Source organism: Typha angustifolia, chromosome 5 (assembly GCF_048772165.1).
Source record: "Typha angustifolia cultivar Huaian chromosome 5, ASM4877216v1, whole genome shotgun sequence".
In the NCBI taxonomy this organism is placed as follows: domain Eukaryota; kingdom Viridiplantae; phylum Streptophyta; class Magnoliopsida; order Poales; family Typhaceae; genus Typha; species Typha angustifolia.
The window spans coordinates 724,028-749,114 of record NC_133243.1 but is presented as its reverse complement, the minus strand read 5'-3'; the positions used below and the strand labels follow the sequence as shown (position 1 = coordinate 749,114).

Here is a 25,087-nt window from a genome sequence, read left to right as displayed (position 1 = left end):
GGTGCACTCCAACGCATCGGGCTCCATATTTATTAAAATAATAATATAATATATATATATTTATGTTATCTATTTTAACTTACTTAATAGGTCATCTTAATGTTATTATTTTTTGTTTCCTATTCACATGGGCCCATATCCTTGCTTTTCTATCAATTTCTAATTCCGATCTTCCTCCCCAATCTGATATTATAGTGCTCGTATAAACAGAAATTCCGTTATGGTCGATCCTAAGGTAGCGAAATTCCTTGTCGGGTAAGTTTCGACCCGCACGAAAGCTGAACTTAGGCATACACTATATGGACTGAAGCCCGCGAATTGGTCTACTACGGAAACGAGACTTTCTAAGTTATATAACGCGAAATAAACATTACATGTCATTAACTAATTACATTACTTAAAATAAGTAGAAATTAACATTTAATAATAAAAACAATACATATTTAATGTAATTTTTATTTGATATATTTCATATTTGTTGTATTTAACATCTGATGTATTTTAATATTTAATATTTATATTGGGAAATAATTTTGGGTAATTATATTTTAGGACACATTAATTATAAAATAATAATAAAATATTTATTTTATAAGTAATAAAATATTAGACTCATTTTAATAAATAATAAAAAATTGAAAATTTAAATTAACTCAAAAATAATTTCATATTAGACTTATTTTAAAGATCTTAATGAGATATTTTCAACGATACTATTTCTGTTAAAAACTGATTAGTAAAACTAATTATATACTCAGTTTAACTAACTAGATTATTTAATAAATAATACAAATGAAATTAAAATTATTGAATACAGTACTTATTGGGCAAATTTGGAATTTTTTTAAACTTTAGAAAAATAGAGCCGGGCTCCATTTTTTTGGTGGGGCTCCAACACTATTGCTAGCTTCAAATTTGGAGCTAGCAATGGAACCCAGTTTGAGGGAGCACCATGCTCCAAATTTGGAATTTAAAGCCCGATTGAAGTTGCTATTGCCCCTTCTATGATCAAAATTGATCAGGCTCTGAAAATTTTGGGGTCATTTGAATTGATGTCTTTCAAGATGCTGTATTTATAGGAATAACCTAAAAATATGAAATCAACAACAATAGGAAATATTTCTGAATTTTCACTCCATACTATAGTAACAAGAACATATGTAACACCTTCCCTTATTATAAAAGGTTGAAAAACTATATTTTGACATCTACTTAATTAAAGTGGATGTCAAAATCCAGCATATAGACATTTATTGACACTCTAAGGTGTAATTTTATAGAACTTATAATCCAAATAGTTATTCTAAAATGCATGTCAATGCAGTATTTCCAAACACATCCCACCAAACGGCCTTTTTGATGGAAACTCTTATGTAACCACCTTCCCACAAAGGCATTCACTTGTTAGGGTTGAATCACATATCTAGTATAGACAATTTCTATTTTAGATTAGCCATTTCAAATTCAGCTTTGCTAATTAGTTGAGTCGTTTATTAGTGAGTCAGGTTAATATGATCAGGGTTAGGTTGAATTATGTCATGGGACATTGGACTCACTAGGTTTAGTCGGTTATCCTAGCTTAGTTGATTTCTATTTAAATTTATTATAATTTAAGTTGTTTAATTAGTTGGTTGGGTCTAGTTAGGTTAGTCTCCTTTGAATATTGTGGAGTGCAACTATATAGGACATGAACGGAATTGAATTGAGTCTACCTTCTCTCTCTACCTCTCTTTCCTCTCTCTTGCATACCTCAAACCCTAGCCACCACCCTAGCAAAGGCCGCCGGCCCTCCTCCCTTATCGTCCGATGATCTCCTTAATCCCTTAGGGTCGTCCACACTCTTCCCCTCTTCTCTCTCTGTTTCGACTAGCCACCTCCACCACCATGCCCCACTAGCACCCCACACCACAAATATCTCACCGTCGGGCACCACTAACACCTCCCACCATCACCACCATGGTCTCTAGCTTATACTCCTATAGCATTCTCAAATTAAATCCCTATTTGACAACAAATAGAGTTAGAATAAGAAAAGGGGCCAAATACTAAAAATGTAGATCAGGAACATACGAAGCAAATCCATCCTAACCACTTTCCCTTGTTGCCTCCCCCCTACCCAACCACTTGCCATGTCTTCTCTCCCTTTTTCAATGCCAAATATATCTCGATGTCCACCCCTCCTCTTCCTCACTTTGCTGGCAACCACTAGTTATTGTCGAGCTCTTTCAAGTTAGCATCCCTTCCTTCCCTAGAGACCCTCACTCCTACCTTGGCTTCATGGTCAACCGACAATAAGTGGTCGGGGCCGTATTTCTAGTGTCAGAAGAATATTTCATGTCTTTAAATTCTGCTTGGACTAGTAATTCTACAACTTTTCTAGATCTACACTTTGTTGATCTTGCTGACAAGATTAGGCCAGATTAGATTGTGGAGGTATGGGGCCTTAATTGTGGCCGGAATCTTCAAGCTAAGGTGCTTATTAGATTATATGGTTGTTAAGCAACACAACAGGGTGGCCTTTGGCGGTGATATCAAGCAATCCAGGGTGATTGCTCGAAGGGTTGTGCACCTGCGGACTCCTATAGGCTCACGACCAGCAAGCGATCAAGTGCCAAGTCGACCTTGCGGTCCAATCGAGCTACACCCAACACATGGCTAGCTTAAATTTAATTGTGACGAGGCACATTTAGTTGATGCTAACCAAGATAGGATTGTGTACTCAGTTTTATTTGTGGGAGCTTGCGCTGTCCGAATGGTTTTGAGGCTAATTCCACCAAACAGCAAGCTAACGGTGGAATTGCAATTGAATTGGTCAAAAATATTGGAGGAGTCAACTAGTCATTGTAGAAATAAGAATGTGATGTTTGATTGCTTTTTCCATTTTGAGTTCTTTTGACAATATAAAGATCTCCCATGTGTTTAGGGAGGGTAATTATGTGGCCAACTGAGCGCCACACAAGGGTAAAGGATGCCTCTCTATGTTTTATTTTGATGGAAGGATACCTGATGACTGCTGACTTGTTAAACCTCATATTTTAGACACTTCAATAGCCACAATTGGCCAAGGTGATCCTAGCTAATCCTAGCTCCTCTTCTTCTTTTTCTTCTTCAAAAAATAAAAAAGTTAGCATGGCTGATAGGCATGGCAATTTTTAACTCGACCCGATAATCCAACACAAATTTGAATGTTTTAAATGTGCAACACCAAGAACAAAAAGCCTGAGCGAGCATGTGTTGTGCATGTTCCTACCCCCTCATTTTCCTCCTTCATGTGCATGCTTGACATTGTGTAGACCTAACATCCATCTCCTCCCCTAGCACGCAACTAGCACAATGTTGGTGTAGCATGCGGAAGGGTAGTCGGCCTCAAGCTACGCCTCTACCCACTTGCCTCTCCTTTATCTCTCTTCGATTCATGACGCTGTCACCGGTGAGACCTTGAAGCCACCTCCATTGTTGACATCCCTGATGAGGTCTCTTCTCCTCGTCCCATTAACTTGAGTTTTATTAGAGACGGTGAGTGCTTCAGCCATTCACCGCTGACGGGATTGGAAGTGACTTGGTTGGCTGCGGTAACTGAACTAATGACTTTCATGGTTGATGAGTTTGCCGAAGCAAAGGGGCTTCGGCTTAACCCCTCACCTCCGATGAGGATTAGATAGCCCAGCCATGGGTGCTCTATTTGATGTCAGTTAGCTTACCATATTTTTCATATTGTCCTCTATGAGCCACAACGATACCCTAATCACTTTCTCTTGTCGACTCTGTCCTTACCTAGCCACTCGCCATGTCTTCTCTCCCCTTTTTAGTGCCAAATCCATCTCGGCCTCCACCCTTTCTCTTCCTCACTCTACTGATAGCCATTTAGTAGCTCGGACTAGGTCTTAGCCTAAGCCCATCTTGGATAATTTTTTTATTGATTATTTATATATTGTGAATTTGGTAGTAACTTAGCATTTTGTGGCCAACCTCATTGTGACTACCACAAATCCCAGAGCAATCAAGTTTAGATTAAGATCATTTTTTAACTAGGGAAATTAGCGTTTTCACGCAAGTGGACTATCTTCTCTTGTTGTTATTAATTTGCATGATGTGTTAGATTATATGTTAGAATACTTCACATATGACATGGTAGTTTTAACCTATGTAGCTGCACATATCGATTCAGCATGATGATTGACATGACTGTCTTTACTGGGATTTTTGTGTATCTCTATTAGCATGCTCATGTACGATGATATATCTCACTATAATATGATGTTTTCCATATACTTGTTAATTGATATATTAATATTGTGCTTGCATAATGACATGTTACTGACGTATGTGCACTACCGTGAGGGGTGTGATAGCTACATCTTAATAATACCTAACATCTCCTTAGTCGGAATAAGGAGTAGGAAAATTATATTATAGTGTTATATAGTAGGATTTACAATTGAGGTCCCAGTCAATAGGCCTCTTTTAATTCTTATGGTGCAATAGTGTGGTAAGTAGCATGCTCTTTGTATCTTATTTTTTCAATGTGTACTCTTGAATTTGGGAGAGTTCTACCTGCTTTTGTATTGTTTATAGACTTATTATGGTCTATCCGGTGATGATGGTATGTTGCTAATCCTGCTTCCACGTAAGGGCTCACGTGAAAGGTACGTGTTGGATTTTGGATGTTTCAAAGTGGGTTTGTGTTAATGACCCCCCCCCCCCCCCCCCCTAACTTGATTATTTAATCAATTCATGTTTATTATTTTAACCGGTTTAACTCATTTATGACCCAACCTATCAATTCGTTTATGACATAATAACTATGTTATAACCCGAAATCATATATAACATGAATAACTTGTTTATAATATGAATGACCAGATTATATCATAAAAAATATGTTTATAACATGAATAAATTCATTATAATATGAATAACTTATATAAATCTAAATAATTGTGTCACTCGTTTATGGACCAATGTAATTTGTTTAATAAATGACCGTGTTCGTCTTTTGCATTACACTAGCACCACTAGAACCCAACCCGACTGAACCCGTAGGTGCTAATACACCAATATTCTCTCAAGCTCTCCACCTTCTCAATTTACTAAAATTTCAAGGTGTGGGAGATACTATGCTATTTAGATCCTCTAGATTTAAAAAGCAATCAAAAATTAAAACCGACAATTTTAACATGGAAAAATCTCCCTCAACGTATAGAAGAAATAAACTTAGTTACAAGAAAACTTACAATCTCTATGGCTAGACAGCCACAATTAATTGATTAAAGAACTTCTTGTTCAATAGATTTCATGATGCACTGCTTCCATGCAAATAGATCGACTCTGATTTATGTCGTCTGACCTAGATCACCCATGTCTCATTACGTCGAGATGTTGAAAGCTAAGTACCAACGGTAGATCTGTAGCTCCCCCAAGATGTTTGGACATTGTATGTCATCATACATTCGCACTCGATCAATTTTAAATCTCCTCACACTTCATATATTCCCACTTTAGAGTTGAGGGACCCTAGATCTCAAGGATGGATTACATGACTTGAGAATACTATTGGGATCCTTATATAGGTGAGTTATTTCTCCAATTCGAACACAAGTGATCACTAAAGGGAAATTTGTCTGAATATGAAACAACAGCTTTCTTCCCTAATTTTGCACACGTTGCTTGAAGACCACTAATAGCCATTCGAATGCGACTTACATTTCTTTACTAATCCTTACATTTTCCTGCCAGCGTTCGGAAAGCACCGGGGGTCGTTTGAACACCATTTGATACACCATATGATACAATTGTTGTACACCATATGATGCAATTGTTGAATATGCTTCTTTTCCAATTCAAACTCTACATTCTTTGCTTGATTTGATCTTCTATTAGTGATGCAAGTGTATTTGTCCTCAAATTTATCATTTGGATAAAATTGCACTAACAAAGCCAAACTCTGATCTAGCTGGCTTGGTTTGTTTTATTTCAATTACAACTACTACTTTCTAGCCTATTTCGAATTGAGTGAGCCTTAACGAGTTGCTTGACAAACAAAAGTATGCATATGAATTACACACCAAAAGTGAGGACAATGATGTTCAAAGACTCTACATATGTTTGCAGTGAAAGAACAGTTTTATTTTGTTACTGCAACCTCTCTCTAGAAAGTGAAAAGGCACAAACAATTGACCTTTGTTGCTCTAGTTTATTGTAAGAAGGCAGAATCAATTTGTAATGACAACCGCATGGAATCATTCCTTCTGTTGCATATTGCCTCCCTATCTATACCACTTGATAACACTATGAAAGCAAAGCTTCTCTATCTTTGCCTCCTCCTTTAAGCTACTCATCTCACACACAAGAGAAAATCGCTCCTTCCATAAGCCACCAAATTATATATGCCGTCTTAACTTTCCATTTCAAAATCTTCTCTTTTGAGGAGGATTGCGACAATAATTTACAAAAGCTAATAATTCTTGAGATAATTCTATTTGGACAACTATCCAACCCAATGAGTTGCCACACTTCCGAAACCAATCTACACGTTGGACCCAGAGGGTTTTAGTTCAAAAGGACACCCCAAATCTACAAGCTGACCTTGATCGCGGCTTAGTTTAAGCTCGAACATTTTGTTACTATGTGCTCTTTGATTAGGAGCGGTGCATTTGCTCATCATTTTAATTCAAATCTAAGAGAAATATGGACTAGGCCACCATTGTAGTCCCGTGGTTAGATCCTACAAGTCCTTGATGGAGGACATGGTTTAGTTCTCTTGTGCATGTTGGTATTGATATTTGATGGATTCTTTGTTAAAACAATATAGCCTCTTTGTCTAGTCTTCCAGAAATGGATCTTCTTCTTTGACGAATAGCTGTTAAGCAATAATTGAGACAATATAACATATTCTGTCAAACTGACACCAATATACATATATATATATATATATATTCAGATGCTGATCGATATAAATATATCAATACAAAATTAATTTCAAAGCCTTCTGTCTATAAAAATTCTTATGTTCTAATTATAGCTCTATCTACAAAAGAAATTATTCTACTATATCCCAATACATTGGACTCTTCCGAATAAAACCTTACCTAGTTTTGACTGAGAAATACAATGGAATTTTGTCATTCTAGCTCCATCCTGGTATTGTACTCCAATATCCAGTAGAATATTAGACTTTCTAGTAGTAGTTGCTCACCACTACCATAACAGGAAGCAGATCCTCTGCAGCCAATTTCTGGAGGTTGAATACTTGGCAGCCTTTTGATTGGTTCGACAAGCAGATTGTCTGCATATATAGGCTGCAGACAATCTGCTTCCATTCCCAACATCCCAGCAAGCCCAGCTATCATGCCAAGCACTTGGATCTCCTCTCTTTGAAATGTCAAGAGTCAAATCCTCCATCTATGTTAGCCTTTCTGTCATTAGCTTTCCCTTTCTGACCTCTTTATAGTCACCATTATCTATTCAGTCACTTGTACATCCTTCATGCTCATTACATCAACAAACATGTCTTCTTCTTCTTCTTCTTCTTCTTCTTCTTGTCCTCCTCTATGGTTTCGTTGCAGATTGCTACTATTATCTTCCATCTTCATGGCTTCTACCGTCCATGGCAATAACTTCGACCAAGATTTCGACGTAGTTTGGGGCAATAGCAATGCTAAGATGCTCAACAAAGGTCACGTCGTCGAGCTATCGCTTAACAGGGAGTTGGGTTCGCGCATCCAGTCGAAGAACCGATACCTATTTGGGAGGATCGATCTACAGATCAAGCTCGTCCGGGGGGAGTCCGCAGGGACCATCACCTCATTCTATGTGAGTATGCATCATAATCTTTTCGACGCTAATTCTCTGTATACCTCTAGAACTATTTAACGGACTAATTAACTATATATATCTTGGAAATAATATTGTAGATGTGTTCAGGGGGTGCAATGCACGACGAAGTCGATTTCGAGTTCCTCGGAAATGTCAGTGGAGAGCCTTACATCCTCCACACTAACATCTTCAGCCATGGCAAGGGAGACAGGGAGCAGCAGTTCTCCCTCTGGTTTGATCCCACTGAAGACTTCCACACCTACTCAATGCTATGGAATCCTAGAAACATAATGTAAGTCTTCTGCTACCTCTTTTGGATATCTCACCTCACCCGTTACTCTAAAAAAATCTCTTAAATGTGTTTCTCTGGTGGTTTTGATCATCTTTGTATAGCCTCTTTATCGACGAGACTCCGATCCGAGTGTTCAAGAACAATGAGGCGTTCGGCGTCCCCTTTCCGGCGAAGCAGCCGATGAGGGTATTCGCGAGCATTTGGGACGCCGACGACTGGGCTACGCAGGGCGGCCGCATCAAGACCGACTGGTCGAAGGCGCCGTTCACGGCGTCGTACAGGAACTTCAAGGCGGAAGCGTGCGTGTGGAAGGGCAAGAGCCATGACTGTGGGAATCCGGCATGGCTAAGCCAGCAGCTGGACTGGTTGAGTTGGATGACGATGAACTGGGTGCAGATGAACTACATGATCTATGACTATTGCACTGACGACAAGCGCTTCCCTCGTGGCTTCCCTCTGGAATGCAGGCTCCCCAATTAGGTCCCATTTTAGGACAACTTCGCCAAATTATTCTTTTGACGTTAATCAAATCATTCTTACGTAGAATAATGAACGAACGAAATTGTATATCGTCACTTACCTAAATTAATGGTTTCCCATCTAGTAGGTACAAGAGAGAAAGGGTTATCTTGTTTCATGAATATTACTATTGCCTGTGGTGAAATTACTCCTTTAAAATTTTGATACTAGTGTTTGAATCTCCCAGTTGATGTAATTCTCTGATGGATATCTTTGATAAATAATAATGCCTCACTAATTTAAAGATATATTTTCCTGATAAGTTTTCTAGAATTTCGTGTGCTAATGTCACCTAGGCTCTTAGATCAAAGAGGGGAGAGGAGTCTTTGGATTTTCCCTAGTTGGTTGCTTATTAGGGACCAGGGTGGACTTTCTAGCTAAACTGAATAGTAAATTATTGGGTTGGAAATTCATTAAACTTACTCAGGTTGGGAGAATTACCTTAATTAATTTGTCCTTAATTCTATGCTCATATATCTTATGTCTACCTGGACACTCCTGCTGTGGCTAATTGTCCTTAATCTTCCTTTCCTCCTTTTTTTGTCTATCGAGGTGAAGGGAGCAGGGTTAGCCTGTGTGGGCTTGCACCGTTGGGCTTGGGCTACGGCCCAACCTAGGTGGGTTCAGGGTGGGTGTTGCTTAACCCAAGTTGGGTGTTGGATTGGGCTAGATAAATATGAATATGCACATCATTATCAAAATTAATGCATTAGTATCACATATTCATTATGTTCATTTAATATGCACATGCATTAGCAATTTATAATATGGCATACATCAATCCGAACTATCATATCTTCAAAGTGAATGAGCTCCATTAATAGACCATGTCAACATTATACAATAGGATATACATTGTTTTAGACTATCAAGTCTTCAACTTAGGTTCATTTAAAGCTATGCCCGTAGGCTACATCAATACTCACACTCGATCACACATACACCCCCAAGAGAAGGTAGACCCTAGTAGTAGAACTGTCTACCCATCACCCGGCAAATATCATAACCGAATGTTCACCACCACAGATTAAGGACCTCAATAATCAGCCCATCACATGAGTCAGTATCATACTCGATACTACCTTTCGAGCTCTTAGCTTCACATCATCACACTACTAAACGAAAAATCATAAGCCATCACTCATAGACGCCCTCACCCTATAGTCATTGGGTATAACTAGGTCTATATCATTCTACCACTCTCTCTCTAACTTAAATTTCCATCTCTAACTTAAATTTTCATTGTCTGACGAAACCGTTACTTGATTGTTTGAGATTAATAGACTAAAAATCTCAAACGTGAGCTTTAATATATAAATATAATAAAATTCCTCTCTCTATCTTTGAGGATCTAAAATTTCTATATTTATAGGAGAGTGAGGTGAATTTGAGCCTAACCACTGGGGAGTGTTAAATATAGTTTCTCGGGCTCTTTATTATATATCTTCCACTTATATATATATATATATATATATACATACGTCATGCAATAGGATTATCTTCGCTCTATCACATATTCCTGTGGGCAGGCAACTTCTGACCAATTCCAAGTAGATTTTCCTGTCACCTACTCAGACTCATGCCTGCTTAATTAGAATAATTCAGCAAATACTGCATCACAAGTATTACATTCAAAGGGTGGGGTGCTAGTTCTCTAACAAGGCAAAGCCCCATGTATGCATGTATCTCCATCTCAGACCCCACATCCACCCCCAAAACAAACACCTCCATGGTTCCACGGGCATGCAACTCTTCTCTTCTATACGCTTCTAGATATTGACTATTATAAATGTTCTGATGTGAAAGAATTAATATATAATATTTGCTATAACTTAAGTTCTACAGTATTACATCCTGAATGACGTATAAGGGGTAGATAACCTAGTTCTAGCTAGAATGGTTCAAGTCAAATACTTGTCCTTTTAAACTTCAACTTCTAATATACGATCCAGCTGTTTCCTCTCGTGTTACTTCATTCGATTGTCTTCTCTATAACGGCTATTTAGACACTAAAGGAAACATCGTCTCTTCTCATAGGCCACATCTGTAGCACAGTATCCAAAGCTAGCTAGAGGAAAATGTCGTCTTCTCCACTAGTTTTTCTTCACACACTGGCATTAGCTTCCATCTTGGCAATCTCTTTGCCTGTTGTTGCTCACGGTAACAACTTATACCAAGAGTTTGACGTAGCTTGGGGTGAAGACCATGCCAAGTTCTTCAACAATGGCGAGCTCCTAACCATAACTCTCGATCAGACCTCCGGCGCTCGCATCCAGTCCAAGAATCAATACCTTTATGGGAGGTTCGACATGCATATGAAGTTGGTCCCTAACAACTCCGCAGGCACCGTTACTACCTTCTACGTGAGTATCCATACATGCAAGTAATTCAATCTTCTCTCTCTCTCTCTCTCTCTCTATAGTCTAAATTTTTTGAATTAATTTCCCTAGATGTCGTCGGACACATCGAATCATGATGAGATCGACTTGGAGTTCCTGGGTAACCTTAGCGGGCAGCCATACATCCTCCACACCAATCTTTTCGCCCAAGGGATGGGCAACAGGGAGCAGCAGTTCTACCTCTGGTTTGATCCAACTGCAGATTTCCACACTTACACTGCCTTATGGAATCCAATAAACATCATGTGAGTTCTACTATTTTATCACTTTCTACGTAGCTTTTAATTAACTCATGCAATGTGAACTTTTAATCATCCTGGATCTTTATTGCATGCGAGCCAGCTTCTTCGTCGACGGAATTCCGATTAGGGTTTTCAAGAACAACAGTGCGTCAGGGATCCCCTATCCGAGCAGCCAAGCCATGAGAGTGTACGCGAGCTTATGGAACGGCGACGAGTGGGCGACGAGAGGTGGTTTAGATAAGATCGATTGGTCTAAAGCTCCATTTGTAGCATCTTATGAGAATTATACTGCTGATGCATGTCTTTGGGGAGACTCAAACTGTGGGAATCCAGCTTGGTTATACCAGCAGTTAGATGCTGCAGGACTCAACAACTTGAGTTGGGTGAAGAGCAACTACTTGGTCAAGGACTACTGCACTGATACAAATCGCTTCCCTCAAGGCTTCCCTCCGGAGTGCTCTCTTAATCCTTAGATTCTCTCCTTGTGATCAAAGATATTACATTTGGAATACCTGATACATTTGTTCTCTAATGATGTTTGTTCTTGCAAATATGTTATTCTTGCAATTGTCTGTCATGCATTTTTTATTCGTTTTGTACAATAAATCAATTGATTTTGGATATGTAATGGCTGAGAATATTATCAATACCATGTGTGATTATAATTCCTATTTAAATTGGCAAATTTTCATGGATATTAGTAAAATTTATAATCTAGGATTTATATATATGATAAAGTCACACTACTTTCAAAAGAACGTTACGTGCGAAGAAATCGAATATTCAAATGAAAAAAAATTAGAAATTCAATATTGGTTGTATTACTCTGTTTGAATTGAGCTTTGTATACAAGTTCGAACCATGCGGAACATTGATTTCAGAATCATTTATGAAATATAAGTTTGATGTGAATCGATTTAAGCCGAGTCGAACCGATCACACAGCACATCAAAGAAATGTTTAGAAATATGTTCAAAGTTGGAGTTTTATTTTGAGTCTCCTTAAACAAATTATAGAGGTTTCTCCACACTTATTTAAGGGATCTAAAAGGCAAAACAAAGTCATCCATCCTTTGAAAGGTCCCTCGCCTAAAGGAGCTTTAATTTTAGGTCATTGTGATGAGTTATTTATCCAAGTGCTTGTATTCTTCGGGCATATGTCTTGAAGCAATTGAATCACTGAGCTAAATTGAACCCCAAGAAAACCAAACTTCGTATCTTGAAGAGTTCTCGATTTTCCTCACAGAATTTATTTCACATCTAAAGTGAAGAGAATCCTTACACATATTCGAATACTCGAGCTATAATAGAAGATGATCCAAAAACATTAGAGGATCTGAGAGGGTTTGTTATTGCTGTTCCTCTATTAAGAGGGTTTTCCACCTATATTTTTAAACCTCAATTTACTGAGCTTAATTTAGTTTTTAATAGTATTTGGCGAGATTTTTCACATACACATCAAATGTCGGAACGCTTCTGACGATTATTATTAGGTTGTAGACAGTAAGTGTCATCAAAACTAGAGCTACCATGAATCCCAATAGATTGTAACTTAATATCGACTACAAGGGGGTTGAGTGATTAAACTTGATGTACATAGAGATAAGTTGAAGTCAAATGAAAGGCAAATAGAGGAAGTAAAATAGAATCATTTTGGCACTGTAGATAACTTATTTTAACCATTAAGGCTCCATTTTGTTTGACTTCAAGCCTTAAACGCGTCTAGCCAGACTTTTTTTACATATCTAAGTTTTTTTTTAATCTGAATTAAAAAATTTTAATCTAGAATTAAATTTTTTTAATCTATTCTGAATTAAAAATTTTTAATCTAGAATGCCAAGGAAACATAGATTAGCCCTGTTTGAGATTACAAATACTATTGATCGAGATTAAATTCTATACCATAATAACTTATTATGTACCCTTAATTTGATTTGACTAAAATTATTTTAAAATTTTTCTCTCCTTCCTCAAACCTCTCATCTGTCTAATTCCGTAAACTAAAGATTTTTACTTTCAATTTTCTTTTTCTTTTCTTTTCTTCTACCACGCCCTCTTATTCTCATGTTTCAGGAAAACCACAGTGTTAATATTTGATAATCATGTTTAAATAAATATTAGTATAATATGTGCAAATCAGGTTTAAAAGGTAAAATAGTAAATTTAGCTAACGAAACATGTAATAATATTCTTTAACCATGTTTAAGAAAAAAAGGGTATACATGCGAAACCAAGTTTAAAGGGAAAAATAGTAATTTTAAAGGTTAAAATGGGCGTTAGTATTTCATAACCATGTTTTAGAAAAAGCAAATATAACATGTGAAAAAAAATTAGGTTGAAATGGGAGAATAGTGATTTAGGTTAATAATGGACATTAATATTTTTAACCATATTTTAGAAATTAAAATTGTATAACAATGAGAAAATCAGGTTTAAAGAGTAAAATAGTAATTTTACAGATTAAAATAAGCGCTAATATTTCTTAACTATATCTTAGGAAATACGGATATAATATGTAAATCATATTTTTAAGGGTAAAATAGTAACTTTAATGGTCAAAATAAGCCTATATATCTATTAATCATGTTTCAGAAAATATTAGGAAAAATTGAGGATATACAAAAGAAGATTTAAAATAGGGGTGTTACTATTATCTTTTTTTTTTTTTAAATTGTGGATATGTCAGGTAAATAATACAACAATATTATTATTATATTTATAAAATATAAATGTAAGTCATTTTAGGGCAAACCTATAATCTAATTTGAATACAAATTTATAATTTTTTTTTTGTGAATTTTTTAGTTACAAATAAAATGATATTTAGCTTTTTATTGACCATTCATGAGCCTGAGGCTGGATATAGGCACTGAGCAATTACTAAACGGCACTGAGATCTGGTTTAAGCTGTCAAGTTACTTCTCCAAGCCAACCGCACTGCCCAGTCTATTAATCAAATAATTTTTTTTTATAATAATTATTTAGAGTTGGAGTCGAATCCAGAACCATTTTGGTCGTTGGAAAGAATACCTAACAAACTATACCATTGAACATGGTTAGGAGTCGTAGTCAAATTCGGGGACTAGCGGTCAGCTACAAATCAATATGGGCAAATTAAAGTTAGTTGTCGGTCTTTATTGACAAACACTTAGAAGATTTTGGGTAAGTTGAGACATCTTCTCAACCTATGTAGATGTGCTCGATTTAGTGTAGTAAATTAAAAGGATGTTGGAACTTGGAAGCCAGCTATATCTCCTTCCTAGTAGTTAGCTTTTACGTTATCTCTCTTGACTCCAATAATTGACAGCCCATGGATGAAAGAGAGATTTTTAATTTGATTTTTATTTAATTTATTGTGTAAAATATCATAGTTATTTTCATCTTTTCGAAATCTTTTAACCATAGAATATAAAATATTTATCACTATTTTTTATTTGAGAAGAAGAAAACCTCAATAATTTAAGTGACATAGCTAATTAAATATGGTTTTATTAGGTCTTATGATAGTAAATTCGAGTCAGAAATTGTATCTCGGACAGGAAGGACATAGTTTGAGACATCGAGTTTTGTTAGATACGCCAATCTAAGACAATAGGATTTGGTCGCCCATCCATCCATGAAGAAGAAAGGGGGGCGGGGAAAAAATAATTAGGAATAGGATTAGGTGATGTTTAAGAAATAACCCTTCAATTATATCTTGTCACAATTATTCTGTTGCTCACCTAATCCACCCAAATCTTCTTTGATTAATAACTTAATCATCACCCCACCACTTAAAACAAGCACTTAATATTTGGTTCTCAGCACTTAGCAACCACAGGTGTCACGGGGAGGAGATTCCCCATATCACTAATCGTATCCACATAGAATAACGTTCATTTTATACCATACATTATATATCTATTTCGGTTTTAGCTACTCCTTGTTTTTAATTAAATACAAGGAACTAAAATTAAAAATAAAAATCTCCAAGAAGGACAATAGATTAAACAACTAATTCTTCTATGCCGGTTACTTCTTTTCTTTTGGTATTATTCTAATACTATTCTAATACTTATCCAAGATAAGCTTCGGCTGCTCAAACCTCTTTATCAAGGCCAGCTTTCTCCTATCTCTTCTCATTATTATCCAACCCAATAATAAATGATAATGATAATAATAATACTAATAATAACATTATATTTTGGAAACTAAAATCCAGAAGCCCGTGTCACATTAGATGACTGCTGACTTCTAGCTTTCTGGAGCCAGCTAATATAGTCTACATGAATAAGCCAATCCCCATAAGGAACCTCCCCTTAGCCTCAAATCTTGTGTATATAAATACTACTCATATCAACTTAGTCCTCCTATGACCCAACAAAGGACTTGTGTTGTAGTGTAGTGTACTCTTCTTGCTCTTCTCAAACAATGGCTTCTTATATTGCAATCTTCTTAGTAGTGCTGTTTAGCTATATCTCTGGTGATGCCTCGGCGGCCGGAAATTTCTACCAAGATGTTGACATTACTTGGGGCGACGGCCGGGGCAAAATCCTCGACAACGGCCAGCTTCTGACGCTCTCCCTCGACAAGTCGTCGGGGTCGGGATTCCAATCCAAGAAGCAGTACCTATTCGGGAGGTTCGACATGCAGATGAAGCTCGTCGCCGGGAACTCTGCCGGCACCGTCACGACGTTCTACGTATGTCCTGTTATATATGCATGATACCGTACCGTGTTAACTCACAAACTACTCTAACCTCATAGTCGATTATATATATATGCAGCTATCTTCGCAAGGCGCGATGCACGATGAGATCGATTTCGAGTTCCTTGGGAACCTCAGTGGAGATCCTTATATCCTCCACACCAATGTGTTTGCCGAGGGGAAGGGGAATAGAGAGCAGCAGTTCTACTTGTGGTTTGATCCTACTAAGGACTTCCACACTTACTCTGTGCTGTGGAATCCTAGACATATTGTGTAAGTCTTAAATTTGTACGTAAAAACTACTATAAAATTACCGCTATAATACATGATACTAAAACTGGCCGGCTTATAATAATATTTGTCAGATTCTATGTGGATGGAACACCAATAAGGGAGTTCAGGAACAAGGAATCCATCGGAGTGTCATTTCCAAAGAGCCAGATGATGAGAATCTACTCGAGTCTTTGGGACGCCGAGGACTGGGCGACGCGAGGCGGCCTCGTGAAGACGGACTGGTCGCAGGCGCCGTTCACGGCCGCCTTCAAGAACATCAACCCTGATGGCTGCTCCTCGGACGTCTCCTCTTGCTCGAAGGCTAACAGTCCATGGATGTCGCAGGAGCTCGACTCCATTAACCAGGAGAGGATGAGGTGGGTGCAGAAGAACTACATGATCTATAACTACTGCACCGATGTGAAGAGATTCCCGCAGGGCCTCCCCCGTGAATGCACTGCAAGTTAGTTCGGCTTAGAATATTGGTTCTTGGGAATAATATATTAATGTGTCTGTATATATATATATATATGTATATGTTTATGGAATAAAAAAGCACTTTGTTGTATACGTGCTGATGTATTATATATTCTGAAAAGCTTGAAGTCATTTGAGTTGCATCATCCCATTGTGCTCAATTTTGATGAGTGGATCTTTTTTAGTGGGTTTTTATTCTATTTCAATCTAAAGATGGCTGTGGAGTGTGGACCCTGACATGCACTTGTGGCGTAAGAGTTTGGGACTCCTGTTTCTCATGGATAATGATGTACTTTTTCTTCTTAAAAATATTATATATTTGTCTCTGTCTTGTAATTCTAGTGATAGAAACGTAAAATTTACGTCAACTGCAGGTCAAAATCATCTATAGGGTTAATCCCAACTTCATTTAAAAAGAGAACAACAGGTCAAAATAACATAATACCTCCCAAGAATGTTTGGTTACAAATTAGCCCACTAATTCTTTGGATTTCTAAGCTTTCTTTCAGGAAATTGACATACATCTTCTTCCTATCCATCACAACCTTATCTCTTTCTAACTTGTCTGTCCTTCCATCTATCTTCTTCTCCTCCTCCTACTTCGCATTCACCATCCTTTTCCTCCAAATCAAACTAAAGTCATCCTCTTTTCAGGCAGGGTCATCGATTGGGTCAAGCTTACCTTGGCCAACAAAAAAAGAATTCAAACTTGGACAGTGTCAATCTAGATGTGTTTCAAACTAGGTATGAACTCAGAGTTGAGTTCCTTGGCTCGGTCCAATCTTGTTATCCAATCTTGTTAATCAGTTTACAGTGCATTAATAGAGAAGTTTTTTAAGTAAAAATAATAATATGTGTGTGCATGATTATTTGATATTTTTTTTTTCCTTCTTCTTTTCCTCTAAACTTTGCTAAATCGACTCTAGAAAACCTCAAAAAAACATTCTATAATATATATATATATATTGTAAACTAAACAATTTTTCTTATAAAAATAGAACTGGATAGGATGTTGACCTAGTTAGAGATCACAATTGGCCACTAGGAAGAAATATATATAGTTTGTAAACTAGTTTAATTCATGGGTGGAAACAAAGTACAGCCCCACTCAAGGGGGCCCTTCAGTCTATAAGGTTTACACAATTGGTGTTTGGAAGGCCAGGCCAACTTGGTATGGTTCAGGATGGAGGAGAGCATCCATTTACTCTTAGAATAAAGAATAGAATAAACTATACGATAAGGACAACATGGAAATTTTAGAAAATTGAGTGGAAATCCATCCTGAGGTATATGGTTCACCAATTCGACTGATTTTTAGCAGTTCAATTGTTTTCTGATAGTTATGATTAAAATTGTTTTCTGATAGCAGACTGTTCAATTCATGGTAGACTTTACAAAGAGAAGTTAAGTCAACTGTGGTCATGAGAGAGCACAGAAACCATACTATGTGCTATTTATTCTCTTATATAATCATGTGCAAGTATATAACATAGGTACAGAAGAACTAAAGAAATACATGACTACTAATTTCTTTATATCTCACAAAAGAGCTTAAAAAAAAAGAAGAAAAATACATGACTATGATTTCTGGCTATCTCATTCTCCTCATCATGCGATGGAGCACTCGGGAGGTAATCCCTGAGGGAAGCGTTTCACATCCGCGCAGTAGTTGTAGATCATGTAGTTCTTCTGCACCCACCTCATCCTCGCCTGCCTTGTGGAATCCAACTCCTGGTAGAACCAATCGCCACCTGGTAAAGTGGTGCTCGTTTTAGCGTTGAAGTTTCTATAGGATGCCGTGAATGGGGCTTTGCTCCAGTCCGTCTTGATCAGCCCACCCCTCGTAGCCCAGTCATCGGCGTTCCATAGGCTGGAGTAGATCCTCATCGCTTGCTTCTTTGGGAATGCGATGCCTCTGGATTCCAGATTCTTGAAATCTCTGATGGGTATGTTGTCCACCATGAATCTGAAAACATTAAAGTACGATCGATGATGAGCATAGCATTCAATATGAGATAAGATAAGATTTTAATGTAGTAAGTTGGATAGTTTCGTGCTCACATGACATGTCTTGGATTCCAGAGAATGGAGTAGGTGTGGAAGTCCTTGGTGGGATCGAACCAGAGGTGGAACTGCATCTCCCTGTTCCCCTTCCCCTGGGTGAACACATTGGTGTGGAGAGTGTACGGATCGCCACTAAGGTTCCCAAGGAACTCGAAGTCGATCTCATCATGTGTCGGTCCTTGAGACGATAACTGCAACGAATCATACGATTTCAGAACTATGTATCTATATAGCTCAACGTAACACAAAGTTGTAGGTAGATAGAGGTGGTGATCAGGATTACTCACATAGTACGCAGTAACAGTGCCAGCGGAGTTTCCAGGGACGAGCTTGAGCTGCATGTCGATCTTGCCAAAGAGGTACTCCTTCTTGGACTGGAAGCCAGAGCCAGAGGTATGGTCAAGGGTGAGAGTAAGGAGTTCGCCATTGTTGAGGATCTTGCCACGGCCGTCACCCCAAGTGATGTCAAAGTCTTGGTAGAAGTTGCCAGCGTGTGCCATCGCGATCAAAGAGATGATGAGCACCAAGAGAGAGACTAGTGGAGCCATTGTCAGGAACTAGTGGTAGAATTGAGTGAGAAAGAGGAGGAGAGATGTGGATGGGAATGATGAAGGGTAGAGCAATAGATGGTGGGAATTTATAGGTGACAATGAGATGGTGGATATGATTGAGAAGAGCTGGCAACAGAGAGGGGGAGAAAAGAGGCGCGTTGAATGCAGCAAGCAGGCAGCAGCGCGGGCAAAGAGAGATGGATGGAAGATCAGGACGAAGGAAGTGACATCAAACTGTGTGTTAGCATTCTACGTACTGTTTTGTCCGTGCTTTTGTTTTGGACTAATGAAGCACTTCACGGCACATTTTCCTTGTAACTTTAGATATAACACTACGTATTTTTTACTGAGCCTACTAATTTAATAAATATACTTAGAAAATATCCTACCAATTCATCGGTTAAACTTAACTAAATATCCGAGCTAAGTAAATTATATTAAAAGAATCATAAAAATACTTTCAACCAAGTTATACTAAAAATATTTTTACCGCGTCGGTTCAAGATGTAAAGTATAATTTTATTAAAATATAGGGTGGTATATGCAAAATTTTCCTTTATTTAATTCTATTGATTGTGGGATTCTGCTGGCCGACTACCATTATTAAAATTAAATTGATTAGGTATGATTAATAATAGAGATGCCCTTAATCTAGTCAACCACGGGGTGCTTCGTTAGTCCAAAACTAAACCACGGACAAACAGTAGGTAGAATGCTAATACTATTCTGGATTACCAAGTAAATATCAAATCATGCCTATTCTAGATTATAAATACTAATTATTCAGATTAGATCTTATAATGGTTTGATTAAAGTTATTTCTCTCTCTCCTCTCAGCCCATTAAGGAGTGTAATCGGGTCGAATTTAATCCTGCCAAGCTTGATCAAGTTTGAATTAAAACTAATATCAAGCCAATTTTGAGGTCGAGCTTGAGTCGATCACAAAAAAAAAAAAAATTCAAGCATGAGGTTTTTTTCATGTATTAAAAAATATCTTCTAATCATTGGAAGGGTGTTCGAATAGTTTCATAATATTTCGAGCAATATAAAGATGTCTTTAAAGTATTTTTAAATGATTTCATGATATTTTGAATAGTAAAAGAAACTACCGATGAATGGGCGGTTAGATGGACACCTTATCTTTAGGCAACCGCTAGGGCGTTAGAACGAAGACAGAGTCATTTAAAACGCTTGAGATGAAAATTAAATAATTTCGGGCCGACTAAATTGATTTTCAGTCTCATACATAATTTATTTAAAAAATATGCAAAAAAAATATTTTTTAATGCAAATACCACTTAGTTGGGACTCAGGGAAGAAGCTGCTTCCTCCTTTGGGCCACTTCATTAACAGTATGGCCTTCTGTCTATTATTTTATCAATCTTTTTGATATTGAATGGTAGCACTCCTTGATGGAGTAGATCCAAGGCACCCTTATTATTCCTTATCCATCATTTTAACTTTAGTGATGATTGGTGGTCTCCTACCATGGAAGAAGCATGCCTTGGCAGTCTTCTAGAACTTTCTGGATGACATGATATTGCTTTTATTTTAGGTCAATACAGGAAATCATATAATTGTTGGCACTTTGGTAATTTAATTATATGTAATATTTACCTAAGGTTTTACCTTAGTAAGCAAGCCAATCCGCTGCTTGGTTTGCCTCTCTATATACATATTTAACTTTACTATTTTTAAAATTGATAGTTAAGAAATTGCTGTTGTCGATTAAGCCGCCAATCGACCCGGCAAGTTTACAGATACCCTTCAAGCAGTTAACAAGGATAAGGGAATCACACTCTATGAGAATGTTTTGAACATTTTTGTCTTTCAAGAAAATGAGCTTTTCTTAGATCGCATTAGCTTTGATGATTAGGATCGAGTTGTACTAGTCACATCGGGCACCTGCATAGAGAGGAGCACAATTAGATTGCGAACCATGAAGCTCGTGATTTTCTCTCGGCTTAAGAAAGAACTATCAATGTTGACCTTACGTGCACGCACACGCGCCCACACGGCACGGCGCACGCGACAGGTCGGGCGGGGCCCGTCACTGAATGAGATACATTACAAGCACATTGGCAATCATGACATCATCAAATAACACCTGCTAACATATCCATGATTACATAATCCATCACCAAATAAAGGTCATACTCTTAACCAAATAAACCTGTTAACATATGAATATCAAAGTCCACAATAATATACACTAGACCGCCACATAATCTGGCAGGACCCACACAGGCCACAACAAACCATCAAGATACAACTAAAATAACTAATACAAGGGTACACTATGATTCGACCTGTACTATACAAATCATCGTCTAATACAAAAGAGTACAAATATCAAATACTAGTACAACTCAATTTCTAGATAAACTATCATCTATACTATCTCGCATCTATAGCTCACCTCATCATCACTCTAAAATATCTTCTCAAGTCGCTATCACGTACCACATATCTGAGGGGGTTAGAAAAGAAATAAAGAGAGTCATGAGCAAAAGGCTCAGTGAATAGACCTTACCCCGAATCAGTGATGCCAAACAGAGAGTTAATCATGTACTGGATAGTATGAATCAGAAAGAGTATCATGTCATGAATGAGTAACTCAATCGTGTCATCAAGGATACAGATCTGAAATATGGATAACATGTCATAGACTGAGTAAGAATACATAATCTTCGCCAGATGAATAAATAGGTCACCATTTCATATGATCCTAGCATAAGCTTTCACTCAAATATGATATATTTTCGATCATGACAATGCTATGATATTAAATACAATCATATGTGATGTATATTGACCAAAGATTTTTGAAATCTAGCCTTTCTAGGAAGGGATCTAACATGAGAGGGTTGTGGACCACTGTGGCAGTAAATAGTTTTTGTGGAAGCATGACTAGCGGGTGGCGGGAGTATCCTAAGAGCAATACCCCGCCACCCGCTAGGGTATCAACATCCATCCAGACCGGGCACCCACATAGTTGATAGAAACCTCGTGAGGATAACTCGCCACATATGCCCTAGAGAACGGCATGTGTCCGAATGTCTGCTGCGCACACAGACTAACGACTTCAGACGTAAGACCAACAGGATCGCGACTATGTCGAGCGATCAATCATCTCCAGGCACGCCCTAACCCTCGCGCCCACTCGGGTATTCTCACGCTTTCTATCAACTATCCTATCAATCATATTTTATGCTTTCCTTCTAAATGACAGATCATATGCATACATCCAGTACGATAACAAGTCAATGCATCACAGGAATTTAGGTGGAATAGAAATCAAGAGAAAAATGATGCAATGTAGTCTCCAACTATATAGTCAACACATGCATACTCATGCTCATCTATTATATGCATACCCATGCTACAAATCAATTAGACATAACTTCACCACAGTATAATCATATCTCATCATCTCTATTTATCATCATCATACTCATATCCAAGATCAACCTAATTATATGTATGATAAAATATGCTCGACTGTAATCATCTCTAGATAAAGTCATATAATCATGCTGGAGGCCAAAACATGCATGTACATAATATATCATATAACCTAATTTGAGAAAGGGATCTAGGGGATAAGACTACTCACACTGATCAGAAGATACAAACCACGTATCCCAGGGGTCTCAAATAAGGGGTTCGGGATCTGAAAATGTTTAAGTAACATAAAGTTAGTTGTTTATCCCATTATAATCCGTTCGAATAAAATATGATGATTTATTAGATTTTAGAATTTCTACTTAATTTTATAATTGGCTAGATTTTTATTATAAATAAAATATAAATATAGATAAAAACCTAATTATAATTAAATTATAACTTGATTAATTAGGGACTATGTAGTCATTAACTTATTTGTTACAAAATAATAATGTATAATAAATTATTAGAATTATTTAAAATGTATCTCATAAAAATATTGGTATATATAAATTTGATAATTATAATTTACAGATCTATATATTAATCTAATAGAGATATAAATAAATAAAAATGAGTATTACTTATATTTATACCTAATTAATCATTGATTATACAAATTACAATTAATACTAATCATATTGAAGAATATATTATTATTAAAATATTTAATGTCTAAATAATCTATTTGCATTAATTAAGAAGGAAAAACATAAATAAATAACATCAATTAAATAAATAAATAATTAATTAAAACATAGCTATAGTGCTGGGCTCGGCCCAGCACTGCCTGCTACAGTGGTGGGCCGAGCCCAGCACTGTGTAGAAAAGAAGAAGTGGAAGCTGAGGAGGGAAGAGAAAAAGAGAGAAAGAAAGAAAGAAAGAAGAAGAAGAAGAAGAAGGGAGGAGGGGAGGGAACTGCGGAACCGGGTCGACGGGGAGGGCACCGGCCGCTGCTGGCCAGCCAGCGGCCGACCTCTCGCCGGCGGCTCGGTTCCGACGTGCCCGAGCTCAGGTGTGAGCGAGAGAGAGAGAGAGAGGAAGAGAGAGAGAGAGATGGAGAGAAAGGAGCTCACCGAAGCTCGCGGAGGTGGTGGCGGCGACGGCGGCGATAGGCCGGCCTCGATGAGAGAGAGAGAGAGGTTTAAAGAGAGAGAGACCAAACGAGAGAGAGAGAGAGAAATTTAAAGAGAGAAAGGGAAGGCGGTGGGAGGTTGGCGGTGGCTGCGGCGGCGCTGGGGCCCGCCGCTGCCAGATGGCCGCAGCCGGTTGGCTGCGGCGACGTGAGGGGGGGTTGCGTGGCACCTCCCCCACGCAGCCCTACTGCATGGGCACGAGGCCGATCACACTGTGGCCGGCCACATCGTGCCCATGCAAAGATATTTTTTATTTATTTTTTATTTTTTTTATTTTTTATTTTGGATTGGGTTGTTACACCTACCATTACGAATGCATCTAAGTAGGCCTCCTATGAGCTCTTTTAAAGCCAATATCACAAGTTTCTATCCTAAGAGCAATACCCTACCACCCGCTAGGGTATCAACATCCATCCAGACCGGGCACCCACATAGTTGATAGAAACCTCGTGAGGATAACTCGCCACATATGCCCTAGAGAACGGCATGTGTCCGAATGTCTGCTGCGCACACAGACTAACGACCTCAGACGTAAGACCAACAGGATCGCGACTATGTCGAGCGATCAATCATCTCTAGGCACGCCCTAACCCTCGCGCCCACTCGGGTATCCTCACGCTTTCTATCAACTATCCTATAAATCACATTTCATGCTTTCCCATTATATTCCGTTCGAGTAAAATATGATGATTTATTAGATTTTAGAATTTCTACTTAATTTTATAATTGGCTAGATTTTTATTATAAATAAAATATAAATATAGATAAAAACCTAATTATAATTAAATTATAACTTGATTAATTAGGGACTATGTAGTCATTATCTTATTTGTTACAAAATAATAATGTATAATAAATTATTAGAATTATTTAAAATGTATCTCATAAAAATATTGGTATATATAAATTTGATAATTATAATTTACAAATCTATATATTAATCTAATAGAGATATAAATAAATAAAAATGAGTATTACTTATATTTATTCCTAATTAATCATTGATTATACAAATTACAATTAATACTAATCATATTGAAGAATATATTATTATTAAAATATTTAATGTCTAAATAATCTATTTGCATTAATTAAGAAGGAAAAACATAAATAAATAACATCAATTAAATAAATAAATAAATAATTAAAACACTACTATAGTGCTGGGCTCGGCCCAGCACTGTGTA

General features: G+C 37.4%; 4 protein-coding genes across 6 annotated transcripts; 3 read left to right on the top strand and 1 right to left on the bottom strand.

The window, feature by feature from the left end:
• Positions 1 to 7,264: 7,264 nt before the first annotated feature.
• Positions 7,265 to 10,755, top strand: LOC140759896 (xyloglucan endotransglucosylase protein 1-like). Of its 3 annotated transcripts, none has more exons than XM_073096583.1 (4): positions 7,265 to 7,812; positions 7,914 to 8,107; positions 8,209 to 8,587; positions 10,664 to 10,755. In XM_073096583.1, the coding sequence occupies exons 1-3, from the start codon at positions 7,486 to 7,488 to the stop codon at positions 8,585 to 8,587; spliced, it is 900 nt and encodes a 299-aa protein (XP_072952684.1). In that variant the 5' UTR covers positions 7,265 to 7,485; the 3' UTR covers positions 10,664 to 10,755. The 3 variants fall into 3 exon arrangements, with proteins under 3 accessions (XP_072952684.1, XP_072952683.1, XP_072952686.1); XM_073096585.1 differs by lacking the exon at positions 10,664 to 10,755 and having other exon boundaries at positions 7,371 to 7,405; positions 7,566 to 7,812; positions 8,209 to 8,836; XM_073096582.1 differs by lacking the exon at positions 10,664 to 10,755 and having other exon boundaries at positions 8,209 to 8,836.
• On the top strand, positions 10,664 to 11,938 carry LOC140759897 (xyloglucan endotransglucosylase protein 7-like). The gene is made up of 3 exons (XM_073096586.1): positions 10,664 to 10,989; positions 11,077 to 11,270; positions 11,368 to 11,938. Exons 1-3 carry the CDS (start codon positions 10,705 to 10,707, stop codon positions 11,738 to 11,740), a joined length of 852 nt encoding a protein of 283 aa, XP_072952687.1. The 5' UTR covers positions 10,664 to 10,704; the 3' UTR covers positions 11,741 to 11,938.
• Positions 11,939 to 15,603: 3,665 nt separating this feature from the next.
• Positions 15,604 to 16,848, top strand: LOC140760142 (xyloglucan endotransglucosylase protein 1-like). Its single transcript, XM_073096973.1, has 3 exons — positions 15,604 to 15,946; positions 16,032 to 16,225; positions 16,318 to 16,848. Exons 1-3 carry the CDS (start codon positions 15,677 to 15,679, stop codon positions 16,691 to 16,693), a joined length of 840 nt encoding a protein of 279 aa, XP_072953074.1. The 5' UTR covers positions 15,604 to 15,676; the 3' UTR covers positions 16,694 to 16,848.
• Positions 16,849 to 18,130: 1,282 nt separating this feature from the next.
• On the bottom strand, positions 18,131 to 19,374 carry LOC140760143 (xyloglucan endotransglucosylase protein 1-like). The gene is made up of 3 exons (XM_073096974.1): positions 19,054 to 19,374; positions 18,764 to 18,957; positions 18,131 to 18,668 (listed from the first exon to the last, which is right to left on the bottom strand). Exons 1-3 carry the CDS (start codon positions 19,312 to 19,314, stop codon positions 18,311 to 18,313), a joined length of 813 nt encoding a protein of 270 aa, XP_072953075.1. The 5' UTR covers positions 19,315 to 19,374; the 3' UTR covers positions 18,131 to 18,310.
• Between the last annotated feature and the right edge of the window lie 5,713 nt (positions 19,375 to 25,087).

Bases quoted from the DNA above. Each gene is read 5' to 3' on its own strand.
- LOC140760142 (XM_073096973.1), top strand. From the start codon at position 15,677: ATGGCTTCTTATATTGCAATCTTCTTAGTAGTGCTGTTTAGCTATATC. The intron at 15,947-16,031 runs GTATGTCCTGTT...ATATATATGCAG, and splicing joins GCACCGTCACGACGTTCTAC to CTATCTTCGCAAGGCGCGAT. The intron at 16,226-16,317 runs GTAAGTCTTAAA...AATATTTGTCAG, and splicing joins TGGAATCCTAGACATATTGT to ATTCTATGTGGATGGAACAC.
- LOC140759896 (XM_073096583.1), top strand. From the start codon at position 7,486: ATGCTCATTACATCAACAAACATGTCTTCTTCTTCTTCTTCTTCTTCT. The intron at 7,813-7,913 runs GTGAGTATGCAT...ATAATATTGTAG, and splicing joins GGACCATCACCTCATTCTAT to ATGTGTTCAGGGGGTGCAAT. The intron at 8,108-8,208 runs GTAAGTCTTCTG...ATCTTTGTATAG, and splicing joins TGGAATCCTAGAAACATAAT to CCTCTTTATCGACGAGACTC.
- LOC140759897 (XM_073096586.1), top strand. From the start codon at position 10,705: ATGTCGTCTTCTCCACTAGTTTTTCTTCACACACTGGCATTAGCTTCC. The intron at 10,990-11,076 runs GTGAGTATCCAT...TAATTTCCCTAG, and splicing joins GCACCGTTACTACCTTCTAC to ATGTCGTCGGACACATCGAA. The intron at 11,271-11,367 runs GTGAGTTCTACT...CATGCGAGCCAG, and splicing joins TGGAATCCAATAAACATCAT to CTTCTTCGTCGACGGAATTC.
- LOC140760143 (XM_073096974.1), bottom strand. From the start codon at position 19,314: ATGGCTCCACTAGTCTCTCTCTTGGTGCTCATCATCTCTTTGATCGCG. The intron at 18,958-19,053 runs GTGAGTAATCCT...GATTCGTTGCAG, and splicing joins GCACTGTTACTGCGTACTAT to TTATCGTCTCAAGGACCGAC. The intron at 18,669-18,763 runs GTGAGCACGAAA...TAATGTTTTCAG, and splicing joins TGGAATCCAAGACATGTCAT to ATTCATGGTGGACAACATAC.